General features: G+C 32.5%; 2 protein-coding genes across 3 annotated transcripts in view; one reads left to right on the forward strand and one right to left on the reverse strand.

The window, feature by feature from the left end:
• The first annotated feature begins 283 nt into the window (after window positions 1-283).
• Window positions 284-8,110, forward strand: LOC117107258 (beclin-1-like). Of its 2 annotated transcripts, none has more exons than XM_033248882.1 (12): window positions 284-379; window positions 2,005-2,191; window positions 2,672-2,783; window positions 3,103-3,190; window positions 3,596-3,658; window positions 4,076-4,222; window positions 4,651-4,775; window positions 4,922-5,068; window positions 5,296-5,445; window positions 5,762-5,872; window positions 6,747-6,893; window positions 7,177-8,110. In XM_033248882.1, the coding sequence occupies exons 2-12, from the start codon at window positions 2,050-2,052 to the stop codon at window positions 7,277-7,279; spliced, it is 1,335 nt and encodes a 444-aa protein (XP_033104773.1). In that variant the 5' UTR covers window positions 284-379; window positions 2,005-2,049; the 3' UTR covers window positions 7,280-8,110. The 2 variants fall into 2 exon arrangements, with proteins under 2 accessions (XP_033104773.1, XP_033104774.1); XM_033248883.1 differs by having other exon boundaries at window positions 299-383.
• A 279-nt stretch (window positions 8,111-8,389) lies between these two features.
• LOC117107284 (thioredoxin domain-containing protein 3 homolog) overlaps window positions 8,390-24,651 on the reverse strand; it is a 28,996-nt gene continuing 12,734 nt past the window's right edge. The window contains exons 10-23 of the mRNA XM_033248916.1: window positions 23,557-23,631; window positions 22,161-22,279; window positions 21,676-21,820; window positions 20,945-21,052; window positions 20,145-20,296; window positions 19,611-19,755; window positions 19,168-19,406; window positions 18,038-18,088; window positions 16,270-16,335; window positions 13,213-13,359; window positions 12,832-12,912; window positions 11,163-11,243; window positions 9,517-9,834; window positions 8,390-9,173 (exon numbers count right to left, since the gene is read on the reverse strand). Of these exons, the coding sequence (XP_033104807.1) occupies window positions 9,088-9,173; window positions 9,517-9,834; window positions 11,163-11,243; window positions 12,832-12,912; window positions 13,213-13,359; window positions 16,270-16,335; window positions 18,038-18,088; window positions 19,168-19,406; window positions 19,611-19,755; window positions 20,145-20,296; window positions 20,945-21,052; window positions 21,676-21,820; window positions 22,161-22,279; window positions 23,557-23,631 (1,813 nt within the window). The 3' untranslated portion in view covers window positions 8,390-9,087. The remainder of the gene's footprint in view (window positions 9,174-9,516; window positions 9,835-11,162; window positions 11,244-12,831; window positions 12,913-13,212; window positions 13,360-16,269; window positions 16,336-18,037; window positions 18,089-19,167; window positions 19,407-19,610; window positions 19,756-20,144; window positions 20,297-20,944; window positions 21,053-21,675; window positions 21,821-22,160; window positions 22,280-23,556; window positions 23,632-24,651) is intronic.

The following is a 24,651-nucleotide window of genomic DNA, read 5'->3' on the forward strand; positions in this document are numbered from 1 at the left end:
AATAAGATAAGCTTTTAGGCTGATTTTCTGACATCGTGTTATTTAAAAAATCATAATTTTTCAAATTTTTTTCAATCATATAGTGGGGTAGACTAGTCTTTTAAGAACATTTTGCTGGAAATTTTTTTTGGATACGACGCCCCGTTATAGAGTTATGATTTTTTAAATAACATGATGTAAAAAAATCCGCCCGAAAGCTTATCTTATTTCTGTTGGTTACGCACCGCTGATTCGCACTGTTTGTCATCACTTCAAGATGTCTACCGATTCGTGAAAAAGGCGTATTAATTCCGCTCGACCTCTCTAAAGCTGCTTCGCTCGAAACTGGAATTAGAACTTGGAAGGCATTTCCCATTTTCTTTGTGGTATTAAGCTTGTAGTAGGTATTTTCAAGTAAAAAAAAAGTATTAAAATATTTTATGGTATACTAGGACTAGGCTAGGCCCTAGCCTAGAGCTTTAGGCCTAGGCTAGCTTACCGTCCCAACAAACAAAGCAGTGTTTTGATTGATTTATTCTGCCCCGGGTCATGGATAGAGCTGCCTACCCTACCTACTTATCTATGCCTAGCCCGAAGTAGGCCTAGGCTAGGCAGGCCTATCTTTTAGGAATACCCGCTTTTAGTTAGGGCCAGGGCTTCGCTATGCCCAGCCATGAGTCCCAAGCATACATAGGCTACGGGCCTGCCACAAGCAAGGCCCCCGTAGGCCCAGGTAGGCTAGGAATATTATTTACTATCCCTAGGCTAGGCCTAGGCTTATAATATAAAATTTAAAAAAAACTAGACCTATAGGCCTAGGCTAGCCTACTGTAGCCTATAGGCCTAGGTAGGCTAGGCCTATTATTAATACTAATTATAATACCGGTAATTAATAATCATTAAAAAAAATCATAATTTAATTAAAATTAATATAATTAATAATAAACAAATTCACAACAATTCATAATCAAATCAAATCAAATCTTCATGAGTAAAATTTGTTAAATTAAACTAAAAAAGCTGTATCCTGGGCCTAGTAAGGCGATACTTTCTTATACCTTGTTTTGCGAATTTATTTTTTATAGATCGTCATAAATTTTGTTTTTCTATTTAGCAAATGGTTTTGCCAAAAACATTCAGATGGAGGAGAAAATAAAATTTTATTGGTGAAGGTAAACAGTGCAGTGATGGGATTGTTAAATGCTAAATTAATAGGAAGAAATATACATACAGTTTCTTATTTTTGGAGATTTCAAGGCAGTGGAATAAAAATAAAGAAAAACTTTTATTTTTTTTCCAAAATCTCCATTTTTTTGTGGTGGGTGTGCTAACTGGTCAAAAATAGAATTTTAATTCTATTCAAAATCATCATTATTGGTTTGCGGCGAGTTTGCTAACAAGGTATAAAAAACCCTTGCATAATTGTTCTCATTTACCCTTTGGACAAATTTCCAAATCATATGTAAAAGGTAAGTATAATTGTAATTCAAAGGCACATCGTTGGCTAAAATATCATTAACCTACAGAATACACCACTCAGGGATGTGGTTATGGTGGGCGGATGTGGGCAAGGCCACCCAGCCTTGAATTGAAGTTTTCCACCCAGTCTAAAGCTAATTCCATAGCCCTCAGCCCACCCTTATTAACCCACTTTTCCATCCTTAAAATCCACTCTTGTTATTTAGAGTTTACAAATGTTATGACCCACCCCTAGTTTTCTATAGCTACAACCCAACACACCAGATGTGCGAATAACCGTTTTGGAGTTGTTGCACGGGCAACTGTGCGAATTGTCTTTTTTTGGTGTTCATCCCAATCCCATGCTGTGTAGATAACCACCTACAAGGCTAAATTTGGAAAATAAATGCCTGTTGTTTGATTGATATACTGTACATCAACAAAATAATTTAGGAACATTATTGTCTACAATGCACTCTCATCCAAAATTAAAGTACATAATCACGTTGCAGGCAAAATATTATTAATTTTATTTTTTGAGTTTTTTTTTTTTTTTTGTGTTTGCAGATATCATGCTGAGATCTATGTAGTAGCAGCAACTGGCTGAGATGAATGATGGCGCAGGTTATTGATTCCCAACGCAGCGGTGTTGCAAGCACCCACGTGAGCTTCATCTGCCAACGATGCTGTGCTCCTTTAAAACTCGATCCTTCTTTCAATTCATTAGACAGCCAAACATACAGTGATCTTGCTTGTGAGTTAGCATTTAGGCAGTGACTAAATCTGGGACTCGGGATAAATATACCAATTTAAAATAACTCTTAATTTTGATTGGATGTTATTGTATATATGGATTGGATTAGGACAATAACACCCATTCAGCGTTAAGAATTTGTTTATGACTGGTGTAACAATAGCCACTGCATAATATATAAATGTCTCTACCTTTTTAAATTATGAGGTGTATTTTCCAGAGGCTCATGAATATGAAAACACTATTATATTGATCTATATCGTATATTAATGAAGTGCCATCAATTTTTAAAACGATTGATATTATATATAATTTTATAAAACAATATTAATGCATATATAGTTAAGAAAAACTACAATAAACAGAGTAAAATAATATAAATTTCCAATTGTGTACATTTATATTAAAGCTGTTTATTTTAATTGCTGCTAACTGGTTATCTTGATTATAATTTGTTTTGATTTCCCCCTTTATTTTTAGCTCCACTAATCCGATCTATGAGTGAAAAGCCTCCAGAGTCATCAATTCCCTGTGATCAGTTTGATGTCAATAAAGACGATAATGTTGCAAGGAAAGAAATAATTACTCAAAGGTAACTTATTAATTATTGTTCTTGAACATAATAATTTATGGGATTTCATATCTTGCAGTACAGATTGTGATATTTCTCTGGTTGGCTGAGCGTTAAAACACTTTACAACATGTGAAGTCATCAATACAGTGATCATGGGTGTGCTTGAATATATGATAAAATAAAACTATCATCAGAAACCCTTCCAATTTTAGTGCTTTTCCAACATTCTACCAACTTAATGTTAATCCTTCTTAGTCCGCACGAGCCAGATGTATACACTAGACGTCTTGTGTAGATCTGAAAGTAGTAGCCTTATAAATTGATTGATTCTTTTAAGGACATCATCTCAAGATAGCAGTCATGAATTCACTATTCTTGGTGAAGCTGGTAACACACAGGTAGAAGCCAGAAGCTATGCTTGTAAGGTATGTAAAATAATATAATTTCAACAAAGTCTGTTGGCATATATAAGCCAAAGCTTAGGCCAAATAAAAAAAAAATTGTTTCATACTGACCTACCAATTTTTTGGATTTTTCCCAAAATGTTGCCAACACAAAAAGTTTTTTTTTTTACCTGTAGATTCACAATGTTGACCCAGTCGCTATCTAACAGTCAATCAGTCTAGTAAATGATATTATAGTTTATTGTAATAAACTAATGAAACATTTACACATTGCAGTGTTTAGATAACATTTAAGTCATCATTGTAAACTATTTGAAATTATTCCAACAAGTCTATTAGTTTCCTTATATGTTTAATGTGTTGATATTGCTCCGTGTTTGTTACCAATATGCTATCAAGTTATGTATTTCTTTTTGTATTTCATAGATTTGGGGTCAGTTGTTTGACATTATGTCTGGTCATTCAGATGTTGACCACCCACTTTGTGAGGTCAGTAATTTTTTTCCCAATCTTTTGTTTTATCATTGATAATACAACAAATATTTATTAAGCCCTATTTTAAACTATTCATAATACATTAAAAACACTCATTTCCCTGTTCTTTTTTGAGGAGTGTACTGCATTCTTTAACATAATACAATACATGCAGCATATGTACACACTGGGGCTGGTTTAGGCCTAAGGGGATTTGGAAAATTGAGAATGCGGAACAAATCCCTATTCCAATATTAACCTAATGGTAATTTTTAGTTTAGTAGAGATTAGTGTAACTCAGTGCCCACACACACTAGCTATCACCAGTTTCAACCTATTACACTATGCTTTCCTTTTAATGTAAGATCAATTATGATTATAGTATTGTTGGATTCATTCATATAATTCTATCAGTATATTATTTATTTATAGGAATGTACTGATAGCTTGCTAGATGGGCTAGACATTCAACTCAAGACAACAGAGGATGAGCTAAAACACTATACTGAGTCACTGGCACAGCTGAAGGAAGACAATGGTGGCGAAGATGAGGCCACCCTTACTAAAGAACTTGAAGAGGTGATTTAATTAAACCTAAATATAACAAATTTGCCTAGGTTTAACCTCTTACTACACTTTGTTTAGAAAGAGAACTTGCATTGTGAAATGATGCTTACCCCACAATGAGAGAACGAGTGGGAACATGTCCTTGTGTGAATGACTAAGCTTGATTTTTTTTTAGGAGCTGGAGTGCTTACCCTCTTAAAATATACACAGTACATGTTTTCCAAGTTGAATACTAATGATCATTTATATATTTCCTTTTGAATTTAAATGGCATGTTCTTTTTCTCCATTCAGTTAATGATGAATACATTGTTGTAATAGCGATAAACATGAGAAAAGTAAGAGACTGAATAAAATTAAGAAAATAGAATAAGAGGTATTATTTTTAAAATTAATTTTCTTTACTTATTTTTCTCATAACATATCTTTGGTTGCCTTTAGTTGAGGTTGGAAGAGAAAAGCCTTATCGAAGAACTACAGAGCATGGAAGCTGAAAAAGAGAAGATTAAAGAAGACACTGAACGACAGAAGGAAGAACTACAAAAGTATGAAGATGAAGAAAAAAGGTAAATGAAGGCTTTGTATTGCCATGGAGATATAAAATTAGAATTTTATACCTCCATGGTATTGCTTATATATTGTTAATTACTGAATCACCCTCATATTATCTTATCTATTATCATCATAATTATTAATATCACTATGTTTACAGATATTGGAGTGAGTACAGTGTTTACAAAAGGCAGTTACTAGAGATGGAAGATGAACAGAGGAGTGTTGATAACCAACTAAAGTACGCTCAAGCCCAACTGGAGAAACTAACACGAACGAATGTCTTTAATGCTACATTCCATATTTGGTAAAGTGTTTATAATTTGATGCATTTCTGATCCTTGTTTCAAATCCTCCAAGCGTCAGCATTTTTCCAATGAGCTTTTCATCATTCTCCACATATTGAGATAATTGAAAGAAACATTAAAAAGTGTATTATTACATTAAATTACATTTTATTTGATATAAATAATTTTTGTTATATCATTGTTATTTTTTTACAATACTTATATTATTTAACCTGATTGATTACAGGCACAGTGGGCATTTTGGAACCATAAACAATTTTCGATTGGGAAGACTTCCTAGTGTTCCTGTAGAATGGAATGAGATCAACGCTGCATGGGGTCAGACGGTTCTACTACTCCACTCCCTTGCTAAGAAAATGCAATATAAGTTCCAAAGGTAACTTGACACACAATTGTCTAAACCTGCTTTACATCTTTATAATAAAGTGCTTTCATACTTGTTTTATATATTTTGTAGGTATAAAGAGCTTTTTTAGTAGCTGGGGAAGGTGGGTGTTGTGAGAAGGGTAGAACAGGGTATTTGAGTGCCTTTTGCCTAGTATTGTTACATCACCTTTGCAGTTGACCTATGAAAAGGTTACCATAGTAGACCCTGTTTTTGAATTAAAAATTGAATAATATATGTTAACATTTGATAGAATTTGTATTTATAATCTTGTGCCGATTTTACTGTAGGTTAATTTGTTTTACAGGTACCGTCTCGTTCCTTATGGCAATCACTCATTCTTGGAGTCATTGACTGACAGGAATAAAGAGCTCCCTCTACATGGCTCTGGTGGATTCCGATTCTTTTGGGATACTAAGTAGGTTTGCTAGCAGTTGTCACTATAGAAATATCAGTAGTGAATATTAACCCAAATGAAAATTAACTGAATTTTTCTATATTAAGCAGCAAAAGTAAAAATTATAATCAGCTATTTTAAATGATGATGTTACGCTGATAAAAATATCTAGTAAGGGATGCTGGAATTAGTTTAAAACACTCTGCATTATGTCATGTTATTAAGAATTAATATACTGCCTTTCATTTATTTTTTGAAATATTGATTAAAAAATTATTATTTGAATCTTGAATATTCAGGTTACATTAATTGACTTGGGGTAATAAAATGTTCTGCTAAGCCACACCCTTGGATATTGTTGATAAGGTCCTACAAAGTGACAGTGTAAGCACTGTTTGTGACCCAACAAAACCTGTGGGACAAGGATCTAATCCTTGCTCTCTTTGACATTCCTGAAAAAACCATTGCCTATCCCTTATTATGGAAGCTAGCTCTTCAGCATTTTTATGCTAATGAATGATTGATCCACTGTGTGCTAGAGCTAATAGGGAGCTTTCGATTTGTGCGACGCGACGCTACGAATAGGATCACTCATGCGTGACCGTCCTATCTGGCATCCTACGTTATTTGCATATGTAGATTTGGCCAAATTTCATTCCGGAATCTACTCAACGAGGTGACCTTAACTTTCTCGCATGCTCAGATGACTTTTAGTGACGTCATTACATTCTACGTCCTACCGTCGTCGTTCAATCGAAAGCTCCCTAATGAACGTTATAGCTACAGTAGTCTTTAGTTAATAAAAGTGCTGAAATTTGTTATTCTGTAGCAGACTAATGCAGCTACACATTTTCTTCATCGTGATGCTAATAGTTGGAATTTATTATTTCAATAGGTTTGATCAGGCCATGGTAGCATTTCTAGATTGTCTTCAGCAATTCAAAGAGGAGGTAGAGAAAGGAGATAAAGGGTTCTGCCTTCCTTATCCAATGATAAATGGCAAGATAGAGGACCCAAGCACTAAGACATCCTTTTCAATAAAGTAAGCAACGAAATGTGTAACGGAAGCATAGGCTTAGCCAGCGAGCCGTCTGGCCGTCTTTTGGACGGCCAACAACTATTTAGGACGGCCACGCCCACTGGCTTCCATTTTAAACGGCCTATTTAATTTTTCTGGTCAAGCCCCTGAACGGAAGTGTTATGCCATTCAATAAAATAGGAGTCCATCCATGCATGTTTGTTGGCTATGTGTTATATAACAGCTACGTGTGAAGTCTGAATTTATATTTTTTTAAATACTTATTTGCATATGCTTTTTGTTGTAGAATCCAGTTTAATTCCGAGGAGCATTGGACCAAAGCTTTGAAATTCATGTTGACCAATTTGAAGTGGGCCTTAGCATGGGTGTCATCACAGTTCAAGAAATGATTATATGGTAAATACACCATTGGATACACAACACTAGATACAGAAATTAAGTGCCTGTAGAATGCCAGATATTGAGTTCCACTTGTGCAAGTGTCCTGATATCTTCATATCTCTCAAAATGATAGTGAATGTTAATACATACTCTACAGGGGCAGATCCAAAATTTTTTAAATGATAGGGCATCAACTTCATGAGGCCTGGTGGATGCATTGAATATTTATACAGATAAATAAGTATCCAATAATCATATGATTCATGTTCAGTGTATTAAATAAATGCTGTTACAAATTACTGTAACATTTAGTTTTTGTATGCCATTTGTATCTTTTTCTGGAATTTGAGAACCCGGGGAACGTTTCGCATGCCCTTCCCCCACATATTCCCCTGCCATACCAGCACGTGTCCACACAGGACCAGGCAGCTGTATTGATGTCTTCAGGAGTCAATACCCCTGGTTGGCGTTTAGCACAACCAATTATGTGATTACTAATAGCATCCTATGTATCAGAGTGTTATGTGATTTATTATATTCATTTATTTAAATTTTCTTTGTATGGCAGATAATACTGGATAAGTATCTGTTTAATAAATGGTTTTAAAAACATTTGTTAGTAGCATCTATTAAACATGTCACAAAATGTTATTTCAATGCAATAATTAGCAATTAATGTTAGTGGTATTGTGAATATAACAATACAGTTTATCTGATTTTGTCTCATATTATTTTTATTTTATTCTATGTAATATTACTTTAAATATCTACTGTATATGTAAATGATTTTTAAATGTATGAAAACTTATGCTGAAATAAATACAGACACTAGTCTATAAGTGATTTCTCAGTGAGGTTTTTATCTGCAGATCTACAGTATGTTGCTAATATGTAATATTTATTAAAAGGCAATAATCGCTCTTTCTGTTCGCTATTTTTAAATAGTGCCCAAAAAACTTACATCATTACAACTAAAGGCAATCAGTATAATATAATGTACACTCGGTTATCTTATTCTCATGTGCCTCTGAATTTTCACCATCACTTTCACTAATGTATCAATCATGTTATATCTGATAACTGAATCGGAATCAAAACAAAACTAATACTGTTATTATAAAAATTTTATTGAACTTCGATATAGAAGGAGCATATGACATTTGAAAACTGGTGGTAACCACAGTGTGTGCACTGAGCCATAGAAATATTTCAGTTCCTGAAAAACTACTGTTAAAATACAGTACTTATAGCAGGTATTTAAGCTATTGTACTGTGTGCAAGATGGACCACATATGCTGGAGCATGGGGTCATCTAGAATCACGGCAGGGTGAAATATCAATATCGCACAAGTAACTGGCTAATGATAGACAAATTTTCAATATATTTACAGAAAATAAATAATTGTTTATGTTGCATTAATTTTTGCCTAGTAAAGTAATCCCCTCTTCAATGTTTTGACACACCACAATATATGTACAATACAAATGAAAAATTAAATCAATAAATAACTGAATCTGAATTTATTATAATTTAGTTTGAAAATCAAGGCTTATCCACGAATGCTCAATAACATATTCAACATTCCATAAATATTTTAAATACAATTTTACTATAGCACTACACAACATTCAATATAATATATTTGGCTACAATCAGTAGTAGGATGTGAATAAAAACATAATTACCAATTTAATGGTACAATTATAATGTCAATTTATCAACTAAAATGCTACACAAATATACACAGAAGACTGGGCGGAATTTATGTTGATCCTTCAGGCAAAGTCGCCATTTATCTTGGACAACTGTCTGTGTTTAGTCCCCGCCAACAGACTCTACTGTTGCATGTTCTGTGGGCTTAGCTTCTCCATCTTCAGGTTTTGCCTCAGCAGAATCTTCATCTGTAAACATTAAGAGAAAAGAAAATAATATCTGTACATGGTGTTTCTACAGAGTTGGCCAGCTCAGCTTGTTTTTGTCAGTAGCAGTGCCGGACTGAGGTGTGGGAGATAAATTTTTCCCATCTGACAAGCATGGACCCCCTGAGTGGTCAGACATCACTTGATGAACAATTTTAATTTACTGATCCAACCATAGAACTCTGAAACACTTAATGTCCCCCACCCCCTGTTGGCAAAATAGAACCATTACTATTTATTTTTATTGTCAAATTCCAATTAACATGATTTATAGAATAGAATTTCAATTTTTATTCTACAGTTATTGCAATATTGTGTATCTTACTTTTTTCATCTGCAGCTGCCTCTGGCGTAGGTTGTTCATCTTCAGTTGTCTCTGCCTTGGGTTCTTCTGTTGTTTCAGTCTTGGCTTCGTCAGGTGCTTCTTTAGTTTCTTCTGCAGTCTCTGACGTGGGTTCTTCTACAGCCTCTGTCTTGGGTTCTTCAGTGACTTCTGCCTTTTGTTCTTCAGCATCCTCTGTCTTTGGTTCTTCTGGTTTAGGTTCCTCTGCTTCAGCCTTATTCTCTTCTGTTGATTCTTCTTCTGGCTTACTTTCTTTGGGTTGAGCTTCTGCATCAGTAGCTGGTGCATCACCCTCTTTTGCTGAAATATATAAAATTACAGTTCATTATATTCTGTCCTTAAGTAATCGTCATTCTAGCAGTAAACCAGGATATTTTGCACACGCTAAATTGATTGATATGTAATATGTAATTGCATTACACTTTGCATAATATGTGTAAAATAAATTTTAATTAAATAAATGCATGTAAACAAACAGTCAATAAAGATATAAACGAGTTAGTAAATGCAGTTCAAGTTAAAAAAAAAATTCATATGTAAAGAATAAGCAAGAAATTAAAAGGCAACTAAAAATATGTACTGTAAGTGTGTATCCTATTTCTACATTAAGCTATAAAGAAACAAAGTATAAAAAAAAAGAAATGCAAATATCGCAGATTTGTTTGCAAGCAATTGTTTGGTTTTAAAAAAAATTCAGAATGGTATACTATAGATTGAGGTATTGTAAACATATTGATTTTGTTTAAACAAGTGCAAGTAGAATACTACAGTAGCTGATCTTATATGATGCAGCCACGTATGTAACAGCAGTTCAGAATCATGCAACAGTATGGGTCTCTCAATACATAATACTGCCAAAGCATACAGTACTCATGTCAACTAAAAGGGTAAGAATAATGAATGCTAAATATTAAAGAAGATACATTTGTTGATATTGTTATACTCTATATTCAATCAAGCAACGAAAATAAAATAAAAATAAACGCAATATACAAAAGTCAAATCTGAACAGAGACAAAAAGCGATTTAATGATAGGTAATGTAGAGGTTTCTACACTGTATATAAAATAGTTCACTTAATGATACAAGATTTTAAAGCGAAAGAAAAACAAGCATTTTGGCTACTCAAATTAAAAAAAAAAACTAAAGACATGTTAATGTTAAATAATTATAGTCTAGGTAGGTACCATTAGCATTAGCTCTTAAAGAATATTAGTTCTAAAAATCATTCATAACTAAATGATCTAAAATAGAAAGAAAACATCCAATGGCCCATGCTGAATAATTTATTCCACTTGTTTGAAGTCACACATCTGGATAAACAGCACCAAGTATTAATGCATTCAAAATCAAAGTACACAAAGCATGCATAGAACAAAACAAAATATTGTACAGTACACAACATAAATTTAATATCAGTAGGTAAATAATTTCAGAGATAAAAAAAAAAACATTTAAAAGCTAATAATTTAATAAAGAAGTCGCTAGACTAGGTAGAACCAGAAAGCATTTCTCCCAGGTAGAACATTGCTAATAAAATCATGCATTTACTACTTAGATCTAGAGACTAAATTAAAATAAAAAAATGCATGCAGTTGATCATGCAGGAAATTGTAAAAGAAAATCACCATCTGCAGCTTCCTCTTGTGGTTCTGCCACAGCATCCACTGGATCACTGCCATCTGTCTTTGCTTCCTCTGTTCCTTCTACTGTATATTTCAAAGGAATTAAGTTAGTACTGTAAAACTATTTAACAAGACAGATATTTGGGACTATTGCATGTTGTGCAATAAGTATCTTTTTGTTATTGAATAACACAACTTAAATTATATCATTGTAGCAGTACACCAAGATGTTTTGCACAAGCTAAATTGATTGATATAATGTGATTCTTATATGTTTTTAATTGCATTACAGAAAATAAATTTTTATTTCTTGACTATGCAAAATTTAAAAAAAAAATTTTAAAAGTTTTATTATTCTATTTATATATGAGAGTTTATATGTATTTTTGATGTTATATGATGTTGTTTGTCCAGGGCGTTTTCCCTTAGTTTGGACCTTGAGTCTGTGGAACCTGTCCATTTGCTTCCCTTTTTATTCTCTGTCTGATGTTTTTGTGAGTCGCAATAAATTGAATAAAAAAAAATGCATGTAAACAAACATTAAATAAAGGTATAAATGAGTTAGTAACTGCACTTCAAGTTTAAAAAAAAAATCATTTGTAAAGAATAAGCAAGCAAGAAATTAAAAGGCAACTAAAAATATGTACTGTAAGTGTGTATCCTATTTCTACATTAAGCTATAAAGAAACATGATGTATAAAAAAGAAATGCAAATACAGCAGATTTTTTTGCAAGCAATTGTTTTTTTTATATATTTAGAATGGTATACTATAGATTGAGGTATTGTAAACATATTGTTGATTTTGTTTAAGCAAGCGCAAGTAGAATACTAGCTAATCTTTATGATGCAGCCATCTATGTGTACAGCAGTCCAGATTCATACAATAGTGTAGGTCTCTAGATACATAATACTGTACTGCCAAAGTATAAAGAACTCATGTCAACGAAATGGTTAAAAATAATGAATACTAAATATCAAAGAAGATACATTTGTTCATAGATATTGTTATACTGTATATTCAAGCAAGCACCATAGTAAAATAAAAACAAATGCAATTTAATAAAAAAAAAAAAAATGGTCAAACCTAATCATAGAGATAAAAAGAAAAAAAAAAAGAATTTTAATGATAGATAATACAGAGGTTTTTACACTGTATTTGAAATAGTTCTCTGCTAAATGATGCAAGATTCAAAAGATAAAATAAAAAAGAAAACGTAATGTTATATAATTATAGTCTTTTGCAGTAGGTATTACTAGCAGTGGCTAAGAATATTTGTTATAAAAATCATTCATAGCTAGATGATTTAAAATTCTAAAATAGAAAGAAAACATTCAATGGCCCATGCTAAATAATTTATTATTCTTGAAGTCACACATCTAGATAAACAGCACCGTGTATTAGTGAATCCAAAATAAAAGTAGGCCAATACAAAGCATGCACAGAACAAACAAAAAAAACATATCCACAACACAAATTCAATATCAGTAGGTAAACCATTTCAGAGACAAAAGAACATTTAAAAGCTACTGAAGAATTCTACAGAGTAGGCAGAACAGCAGTTCTCCCTGGTAGAACATTGCTAATAAAATCATTCCCTACTTAGATCCAAGAGTCTACATAAAAAAAAATACATGCAGTTGATCATGCAGGAAATTGTAAAAGAAAATCACCATCTGCAGCTTCCTCTTGTGGTTTTTCCACAGCATCCGCTGGATCACTGCCATCTGTCTTTGCTTCCTCTGTTCCTTCTACTACACATTTCAAAGGAATTAAGTTAATAAAATAATTGTTTAACATGACAGATATTTTGGAAGTATTGCATGTTGTACAATAAATGTCTTTTTGTTATTAAATAACAAAACTTAAATAAACTGAAAGACTAGCCGGGTTTTATATTCTGAGGGCACATATTTAAGTAGAAGAAAACAAGTTGATCATCCAGAGAAAAAGTGTTGTAGGGGTAGAGCATATCCCACTATACATTTTGGGTATTTCTTCTGTGGTCAAGTAATGCTTTCAACTCTGATAAAGTTATCAAAATATTTCTTTACCCTCGTCCACCTTATTTTCTTTGTTTTCTGATTCATTTAATTCCTCCTCTCTAGCTTCTGGAACACTAGTTTTCTCAACCAGGGCACTGCCTTCAACTGGAGCATTGCCTTCAACTGGAGCATTTGTCTCAACTGGAGCACTGGTTTCTATTGGCAGATATTTTTCAAAATGGTTTTAATAATGCATTATCGAATGAAATACTGTAGTATCATCAGAACACACTATAAAGGCCGAAATATAGTTTTTCCGGTGGCTTATCCTAGGTATCATATCCCCATGTGTATCACTATGCTTTGCTTACATGCTGCTATGGTAGACCTAATACAATTACGCAACTGCTGACCAAAATGAGTCTGAATATATACAAAATAATGATATTGTATGAAAAATTACACTATATATAATCATATATATGGTGTTATGCAAGCATTATTTTGTGTGGATGGGGCAATGCAGTAAATCTATTCATATTTAAATAAACATGTTTATTTGAGCACTGTTATTATCATTTACCTTCATGATGCTATGAAGCAAACCCAATTTGAATATTATATATAGGCATAATTTCTAACAGGCAATTATTTTTTTCTTTTTTATAAAAAAGTATCTAGAAATATAAAATAAATACATAAATATAGTGTGAGTTACAGTATTTATTACCATAATTATATATTAATTTTAATATGCATAATAATTCTAATACATTTTGCATTAGATTTATTGTGTATAATATATTAATTATTATATACATAATAAATATAATGCATGATATGCACAGTATATTGCATATATTTTGCTTTAAAAATTAACTACTTGCAACTTTTGTTCTAGTGAGGCTATGAGTTATAAGCACAATATGTGAAAGGAAATAATCTAATAGTAAGAAATGAACATGAATAAATGATAGTGCAATTTATGTAAGACAATACAAATATAGTATCATGCAACTGGAATGTAAAACAAGTTTCACATTAAATATTAAGTTATGTGTTTTGTGGTATCAACATATTCATGAGTTTCTCAGTATACAAACATTCATTTTGAAAGGTAAAATATTCCAACTAGATTGAGTGCTATAGCATGAATAATACAATGAAAATATATAAACACTTGTGAAAATTACATTTTATAAAAATGCACAAATGCAAAATACTCTCTATAATAAACATTGATTTTGAACTTGGCAAAATATTCAGACTAGATTGAGTGCATAGCATAATATAATATGAATAAAAACCTTATGAAAATGTAAAAATACTGGTGAGAATAACATTTTTAAAAGTTGATAAATGCAAAATACTTTTGCGCAATTTCATCCATACATATGATGTAAAGTATGATAGCAGTGGCAGTACTAAAATGCACCATTGATATGTATATGAAGACCTTTTAAGCCCAACACAGAAAATAACCTACGAGAAATGAGGTGACATGTATCTTGCAAACTACCTTTAGGAAATTCCTCAACATGGTCAGGTGAGGCTGAGTGCTGACTATTTCCTCTTTCATCAACAGATAGAATACTTGTGTCACCTTTACCAACTGACGGTGTTCTACTACCCTGTGATGGGGAACTATCACCATGTGATGAAGATCTTCTATCATCTTGAGATTGTATTGCTGATGAAGCTCTGTCACTTTGACTTGCAGATGGAGGTCTGCTCTGTGATATTGTTCTACCACTTTTGCTTGCTGACGGAGTTCTCTCAACTTGTGATGATGTTCTGCTACCCTCTGAAGGAGTTCTGTCACTTTGGCTGGCTGATGGAGTTCTACCACCTTCTAATGTACCTCTGTCACGTTTGAAGTCTGATTCAGCTCTATCACCTTTTGATGGAGTTCTGTCACGTTTGCGAGCTGATTGAGCTCTATCACCTCTTGATGGAGTTTTGTCACGTTTACGGGCTGATGTCGTCCTTGTATCTTTGACAGTTGATCGCGATCCACCACTTTTACGGTCTGAAGGAGTTTTGCGGTCCTTGACCTGTTTACTTGCATTACTAACAGATGATCTTGTAACGATCTTTGTTGAATGCTTCTTTGTATCCATCTTTTTGGTGGTTATTCTTGCAGGATTCTTTCTCTCAGTAATCGTTTTCTTGTCATTCTTTTTTGATGATGGAGGTAGTCTTTGTTTGTCCGGTTTCCTTTCTGATGGTGGTCTAGGATTTTGTTTCCAAATTTGCTGCTGTTTTGCCTTCTCCTTTTTAGGCATGGTTGTACTAGTATTTCTTTGACCTGGAGATGCTACAGTGGGCATATCTGTCTCAGATTTTTCATCATTTTCCGAGTCAGATACTGGTGGTGTATAATTTTCTGATATTTCTGATGGTGTCTGCTTAAATCCTGTAGTACTTTCTTTTTCAGCCAAAGTAAATGGTCGACCAGTGACACCATCAATCACCATTGAACTTTCTTTGGTTCCTGCACAAATGTCTGTATACATTTAGATTGATCTCAATAGGAATCAATGAAGTTACAAAGTATGTAGATGAGAGACCACAAGAAATATTTAAGATATCAGTAAATTTGTTATTTGACAATTTGTTTACAAAATACAGTTGTAAGGTATTATAATTTATAAATATAAATTTGTGTATAGATTATTAGTAAAGATTAGTAATAATTATATTTAAGTAACTGTTTTCCAAAAGAGTGATAACAACAGAAAACATATTAATGTATTTAATTCATAACTAAATATGGACAAAAGGAAACCTGTATCTTCACATAATAAAATAAATTTATAATTGTTTATAAAGTAAAAACCACAATGTATAATGTAGATGAGAGACCATAAGAAATAGTTAAAATATCAGTAAAAATGTTATTTGACAAATTTCTACAAAAATACAGTAAGGTATTATAATTTATAAATATTAAGTTGTGTATAAATTATTAGTAAAGATTAGTAATAATTGTATTTAATTAATTGTTTCAAAAGGTGATAACAACTGAGGACATATTAATGGATTTAATTAATTACATATATGGAGAAATGAAACATGTATCTTCACATATAAAAATAAATTTATAATTGTTTATAAAGTACAAACCTGCAGGTTCTTCTTCATTGCTGCCCTCTCCAGATTCTTTCTTTGCTTCTCCATCTGCATTATCATCTAAATGAAATCAAAGATTGGTTTCTAGGATGGTTTATATTAAAGCTATCCTTATATAAGTGTTGTTTTTAGTTACTTATTAGAACACTATATAACCAGTTAGTATTTCAACATACAGTATTCCAATTAATGAAAATGATACAATAGCACAATGTCAAAACATCATTGAGGTTCACAATATTCATCTGATTATTGTATTCCACACACATTTTTGAATACTAAGGGGTTCACTCTAAAAAAAAAAAACATACAGGAGGTAACACATTAATACAGTATGTTTTTAACATACTTGGCAGCATTGCTGAAAATAAAATATTAGTTTAAGTGCTACAATATTAGATTGGGGCAATTATTAATGTAGTGCCTTGTAGAAGAACACACACAAGTGGCCAGCCTTGAATGTGAACCCCTGATCTTTTGAACTGAAGCCCTGAGCTTTACTGCAGTGCCAAATCCTTCATAAAAAAAATAATAACAACAATGCACAAAAAAAGAACATTTCACAGCAGAATATTAAAAGATAAGTGAGCTCTTGTAAGCCATGTATATGAAACTATTTTGACCAAATAAGTACAAAATGGATATGATTAATATACTGGAAACACAGCAAGTTGTAAGAAAAGAAAATGCATGTAAAATGTATGTTAGCAGTTAGCAGACACCATACTCTAAATCAATATAAGATAATTGATACAATATTATAAGGTGGCTTTCTGAAATGGACCGTTCCACTTAAGCTCCACCACGCTCCACAAGTACATATGTCTGGCCTTCTGATTGGTCAGTTGTTAAGTTTGAATGACACTCCGGCAAGGACCATTAAATAAATTCTGTACTCTAAAATATACTCATAACTTTAAAAAAATAATAAATCGAGTAGAGCAAACATTGTTTGAAAAATGCTACAATATTATTTTATACAATGGCTATAATCAGTATCTAAATATATTTCTCATCCAGGTATTTTGAAAAAGATAACTATGATATCCCTTTTTTTCTTCAGGTCTATGTTTACTGCACACATACTACATATAGATACATTCTAATAAATATGTCTGCCTAATAAAAGCAACCAATTATATTAAAAGAAGCAGCAGCCTATACAAATGCTGATGAAAAACATAGGAAACATATTTTTGTTAGGCTTAAAATAGAGTTGATATATGAAGGTGACACTACTGGTGATATTCAAGAAAATAAAGATGTATTAATGCACGTTAGTGCAAAAAAAAATATTAATAAAATTGTTAGTAGATTGATAGTGTTTTAATTGGTCTTTAACTGCCTACAGATTACTCCTCAGATTAGTTTGAATATAATTTCCTTGAGCTATATAAATAAGTGTGGGTGGTGGTTTGGTAGGTTTAGATATAAACCATATGATTGGTTAATATAATAAATAAATTATAATATTTGTTCTAATTTTCTATCACCCAAATGCTTGTGTAATGTTTATATGAATAAAATTAGTTCATGGAAGAGCATAGCATTAATGATCTCTTTTAGTCTGAAGCAAGAAAGTCATAATCATTGTATTAGAAATGGTGAGGATTACAAGAATATATGTATACACTTCTGTGCTATATCTGTGTTTGCCAAACTTTATGGCTGACTAGAATAAGTTAGAATATTAGAACACACGGATGATGGATGAGAAAAAATGAATAATAATGATTATTAGAGCTGTGGCATAAATGGCTACCTGTTACAGTTGTTTCACTTTCTTTCTTCTCATTATCTATTTTCTCGGGCACTGTGTGTATTGATAATTGATATAAGGTAAGAAATTATGATGGATTGAAATCTGTATATTACTAAATGTCAACGTATATGAATAAGTATACAAAACACAAGAACACTTCATTGTTCTGTAGAAAAACTGGAAATAAAATACACAGAAAAACATAAGCCTACAAAACACAATATGTGGCAAAGACAAGCCAAACCAGTCACTGGTCGTAAAAATCTTTTAGTTAAACAGTATAATGAGATATATAAAGTGGTAAAAAAAAAAAATTTAAATCCGACATTTCTTTATGAAGTTACAAGCATTTTAACATAGAGCTGTTTAAAGAACTATATTTGACAAATTTGCCTTCAAAGTTTATGATTTTGGGCATTTCTCAGGCAGAGACCATCCCCAAATCATTCAAAATTGTTGTTTTAACATTGAAAATGTGGAAAATAACAGCATAGAATGATGTATAGATATATAAAGGCTAGTTTAGTGCAATAAAATAGATTTCAAAAATTCTGACATTCCAGTATGTTTTGGCCATTATCTCTGAAACACAATTTGTGATGAGTGACTGGTTTGGCTTGTCACAGCCACACATAGTTATAAATGGTACTGTACTTTAATATTATTGCATTGCAAATGGGGTAGGAGTTTTCTTTGTATTTATATCATTAACATTATTTTTAATATTGAATTATTCACATTTAAAACAAATATTCCAATAAATGAATGATGAATACCTCCACAAGTTATTATCATTATTATTTCTTTGATAAAATTTTCAGAATTTTACCAATAAAAACTGATTTCTTTGCATTGCTGTAATCATTCTAAAATGGTTTCAAATATTTTAATGATCAATATAAATTGAATTTATGGTGAAACTTCCAATTGATTGGATATTTAGATATAAAGTCCTGCACTGACTAACACATTTAATTTGACAAAAACAAGTGACATGCCTAAATATAATAATGATGACATCACATCGTGAGCAAATATTACACAGACACATCATGACTAAATATGGACATACAACAGTCTTTTTTAGTCAAAGAAAATTTGATAGTTTGGAAAAAAGCTTTATAACATACCTCTGATATTGCCCGTTTCTGTAACTTCAACTTCTGGGAATAATTCCTTTATCTTTTGAACTGCATGATCCTTTGTTGAACTGCCATGGATAGCATTATGAAGGATATCCTTACCAAGTAGCGCCCTCAATGACTCTGGAGCTTGTTCTTTCGCTATTTCTGGATCGGTTGGACCCATAAGCGTACGCCAATTATCAATTGCATCCTCCCTTGACAACACCATCACCATGGATGGACCGCTGGAAAAATATCAAAGTTCATAATTGACTGATGTCAGTCAATCAATTAATCGATTGTTTGATATATATGGCACTATGGCAATAGTATATTTTATCAAAACTTTGTAAAACAGGAATTTGTTGAAAAGCATGTTAAAGTCATTGTAAACAAAAGACTATAAAAACAACATTCTGCGTATTTATTGAATAAACAAGGGTTCGAACCTGGTCATGTGAGTTATAAGGCTGTCATAGAACTCTTTGCCTTCATGCTCCTTGTAGAGTTGTGTAGCTAAGTCTTGGTCCATGTGAATGTCTTTCTGGCAGGCTATGTTAAACCCGGCCTCTGTTATCCTCTCAATAATTGCGTCTAATAAATAAAAATAGAATAATCAATACACTACTATGTATTAAAATGACATCATGATGTTATAATATTGCCATCACCATAATCCTCCCCAAACCATTATCACCAATATAATGTTAATATCACCATGATTAACAAGACTCACAGCTATCATTTATTATTTCCAGCATGATCATCATCTCATTCATAATCAATGCTATCATATCACAACCACTTCAAGCTTTCCATCACCATTATCATCATAACCACCACTATTATAGCTATCCTAATCATATCACATCCATCATCATCACCATGATCTTCCTCAACACCATTATCATCACTATCTTCAACATTATCTTCATTCATATATCACAATCAAAATGTTCTGGGCTTTACGAAAGAGGAATTACCTCTGTGTTCACCAGTTGCATCTGGTTTGATGACTGCAAGTGTGTGTTCCTTAGGGAAGAACATTTCAAGCTCTTTCTCAGCAGAAGTTAACGAATCGCTGCCATGGATTGCATTTATTCTAGAATCTGTGATACTGAACTTCCCCCTTAGACTGCAAAATCATAAGAACATAAAAAACACCATGTTACATCATCCACTAGAGTACAATAAAGATGGTGATGGGGTGATGATTGTGGAGTGAAGGTGATGATGGCGGTGGTAGTGATGTGGGTGATGACGGCAGTGGTGATGAGAATGATGATGGTGGTGATGAGAGTGATGATGGTGGTAGTTATGGGAGCGACAGTGATGGGAGTGATGATAGTGATAGGTGAGGTGATGATTGTGGGGTGATGGTGATGATGACTGTGGTAGTGATGTGGGTGATGACGGCAGTAGATGCGAGTGATAATTGTGATAACAGTGGTGATGATGGTAGTAGTTACAGGAGAGTAGAAGTGATAGTGATGATGATGATGGTGATGTGAGGATGATGGTGATGAAGGTTGGATGATTATAGTGGTAGTGAAGGTGAAGATGGTGGTCTTTGAGGAGGTATTAATGATAACAATGATGATGATGATGATGATGTAAGGATGATGGTGGTGGTGTTGCTGCTGGAAGGTTGTTGGATGATTATAGTGGTAGTGAAGGTGAAGATGGTGGTCTTTGAGGAGGTATTAATGATAACAATGATGATGATGGTGATTATTCCAATGCTACAATGGTCTTCTGGAATACTGCTGGAATGTTATCTTACCTATCAGGGGCTTCTGCCTTTGCAACTTCCACTTCTTTTGGTCCAAGTAGACTCCTCCAACCTTGAATTGCTTCTTCTTTTGCTAAACCTAATGCCAGAACTGGTCCACTGCAGGACATCAAAAAAAAAATTTATTTCCATGAAAATGCATAGCTAAAAAATATGGCAATCATGCTAGAGGTCCCAAACCTCCCACGAATCACAAGTCTTCTGGAAACTACCCCATCTCCTGCCAATTAACCCATCTCCTGCAAATTCTTGATGCTTCCATTTTAGTACAACTCTTTTAATGTCACCCTGAAGTCAGCTGGCCATATGGCATAATCATTCGCAGCAAATACAATGTGTTAATAAGCTCATTAAACCTGGTGTCCGGAAGTCTCTCAACTTGGGACACTGAACATAAAAAAGCATACAGCGACCTCTGTTGCAATGAGCACATTCCCAGACCAATAAATTCTAGCATCCCACCAGGTGCCCCTTTATAGCTTAATGGATAAAACTTGCAAAGAACACAAATATTTACAGCATGGAATTTAAACACCAATTTCATGGTTAAGAACCTAAACCACATTCACTGCCCCAGTCACTCTGAATGACATTAATCCAATGTACACAGCAATAGAGATTATTAGTATTATTTATTTTTTGTATTTATTTATTTTTTGTATTTTATTGTTTGCGCTATATTAAATAAAGTTTTTATTATTATTATTATTATCTATACTTACGCAATCATTTGTTTGATTAATTCTTCGTAGTGGTCCTCTCCTTCCTGGTCCTTGTAGAATTCCTTTGCCTGCTCCTCTGTCAGTTGGATTTCTTTCTGTAGACAGACCTCAAATCCTGCTTCATGTATCTTTTCCATGATGGCATCTACAGACAAGAAAAAACAAACCCATACAATATTCACATGATTTCATACTGTTAATACCTACCCAGCATCAGCTGGTACCTACTTATACTCCAGGGTTGAGAGAAATAATCCTACATAAAGTACCTTGCTCAATAATAAAAGAAAAATGCAGAGTGAGGGCTTTGAACTCTGACCTCAGGATTAAGGTTCAGAACATTTATGTACAAATTTCTATTGGTCACCTATTGATATTCAATAAAGATATCCAAATCTGTAATTTCTGTTGATGACCAAAAAAGAGGTAGAAAATGAATGACAAGACAATGACATGTTTATCCATAGTTTGTTGTTCTACTATACCTTTATGCTGTTTCAGGGCCTCTGGTCTAATAAGGGCAAGAGTTTTCTCTATTTTTGGTGGTGGTCCGGTTCCAGGTACGTTGGGTACCACAAACGATGGGAAGAAGAATGATAATTCTCTAGATATTAAAAAAAATATACATATATAGCTTTGTTTATTTCTCTGAAAGCATCAAATATTCTATAAAAACAAAATGTAAATTCACTGATATCTTATAAAGGTGGGCAGCAATTATAGGCAAACAAAACTTTAATGGAATTAAAAGTCATTCATTCACAAAAAAAAACAAAAAAAAAACTTTTCAAGTCACCACCATGGAAGTTAACGGAAGCTTTTAAAGTTTGTAAAATGCCATCATCAATAATCTTAAAGATGTATTTTCCCTTGCTAATGTAAAAAAAATCATAAAGAATAATTTTGAAATAAACTTGCTCATATTGCAATAGCATACAAATTATTAACTTTATAATAAAAATAATAAAACACTTCCAGTGACTGGAAGTGTTTCTATCATTTTTCACTGTAAACTGATGGGTAGACATTTTTTAAATACACAAATTTCTATGTTCAAGTTGATAACTTTTATGTTACTTCAAAATGGGCAAGTTAATTTCAAAAAATATTTTTATGATTTTTTTGGTACTTAGCAAGGGACAATACATCTTTAAATACAGGAACACCGTCTGGACAAATAGTGTCCCATAAATAGGGTGTCCCCATAATAGGAGTGTCCTAAAGAAGCGGTTCTACTGTATTCAATAATTATCTTCCATTATTGCAGATGAGCTCCACGGAGTCAACAGCCAACCATGCTTATTTTAAGGAGTAGGATTAGCATTTCTTTAGGGTTAGATTAATTATTACGTTCTTGGTCCGTTTTTGTTCATACATTTTAAGCACATAGGTCCCCACAATATAATAATAACAATAATAATAATAATAATAATAATAATAATAATAAGAATAATAATAAGAATAATAATGATAATAATAATAATAATAATAATAGAGTAGTAATAATAATAATCATTTATAAAGCACCAAAATCACTCAACCAAAGTAAAAATCAAAGGTGCTGTTCTGTCATTTGGAAACAATTATGCACTCTATAAGTCATTATTATTAATTATTATTTATGGTACATTCTGAGTACAGTAGTACAAAGGTAAGTTTTGATATACTTAACAGAGATCCACCCTATTCATTATTTAATATTAATAATTTTATTATCACTGAACATTATTTTATTATCATGATCATTAACATTATCACTATCATAAGCATTATACCTATCATTATTATCCACTGACAATATAATTTTTATTAATACTAATAATTAATAATAAAGAATTAAATATGTAAGTATATAATAACAGAATATAATAGTAGGTATACCTAGCTGCTCTTTCTGCTGAGTCAGCACCATGTAAGGCATTCATTGTCTTGTCTGTACCAAATATGGCTCGCAAACTATAAAGAAAAACACATGTGGATAAGTCGACAAAAATGACACAGAGATTCATCATTTGGAAACAATTTAATTCCCTCTCAATTCTCAATTCTTCATTCCACCAAATCATAAAATAAAAATTAGTAACAATAATAAAAATACAAGTGGGGGCCTAAAATAATGCAAAAGCTTGTGATCATTAGGTACCAATACAATCTCAAAAATGTACAGAAACATTAAAATAAAATACAAAACACATAAATTACATTATAATAATAAATAACAGATAAATTACATTTCTTTTAGGCAAATGATAATACAGTATGTAACAGAAATTATGTTTGATTTATTTATTAATTTATTAAATTTTAAACATATGACTTTAATATATACAATCATCATTTTTTGAAATAGTGTTATGCTTGAAACTTGTTTATACTGTTCGCAAAGTTCATTCCATTGATACTGGCCAACCCATCAAACAGTACGTTGTCGCAAAAATAGGGAGCTTTCGATTTGTGCGACGACGCGACGATAGAACGGAATCACTCATGCGTGACCGTCCTACCTGGCGTCCTACTTTCTCTGCATACATAATTTTGGCCAAATTGCGTTCCAGAATCTACTCGACGAGTTGACCGTAAAATTCTATTCAGTGATTAATAGGTGAACATTAAGTTTTGTAGTTCAAAAATATCAGAGACAGCCCCAAGCATGTCTGAAGAGTGGGAGGCATGTGCATTGTAATGACTTCCATTAACAACACGCATAGCATTTTTTTGTAACTTCAATATTACATTTATTGATGTTGGGTGGGCGTTTCCCAGACAATAATACAATAATTAAAATAAGTGATTATGGTAAGTTATGTTGCATTATAAAGGAAATGCTTTAGTCTACCAAAGAAGTCTAATTGTTGGTATAGTCTTTCAGCAAACTTGTTTTATATCTTTTTCCCAATTTAAGTGTTCTTCAATTATTACACCAAGGAATTTTGTATAACAGACTTACTCGATGCAATTTCTATCTATTTGTATATT

This window comes from Anneissia japonica, unplaced genomic scaffold (genome assembly GCF_011630105.1).
Source record: "Anneissia japonica isolate Jap-2015-1 unplaced genomic scaffold, ASM1163010v1 scaffold211_len1577895_cov191, whole genome shotgun sequence".
Taxonomy (NCBI): Eukaryota; Metazoa; Echinodermata; class Crinoidea; order Comatulida; family Comatulidae; genus Anneissia; species Anneissia japonica.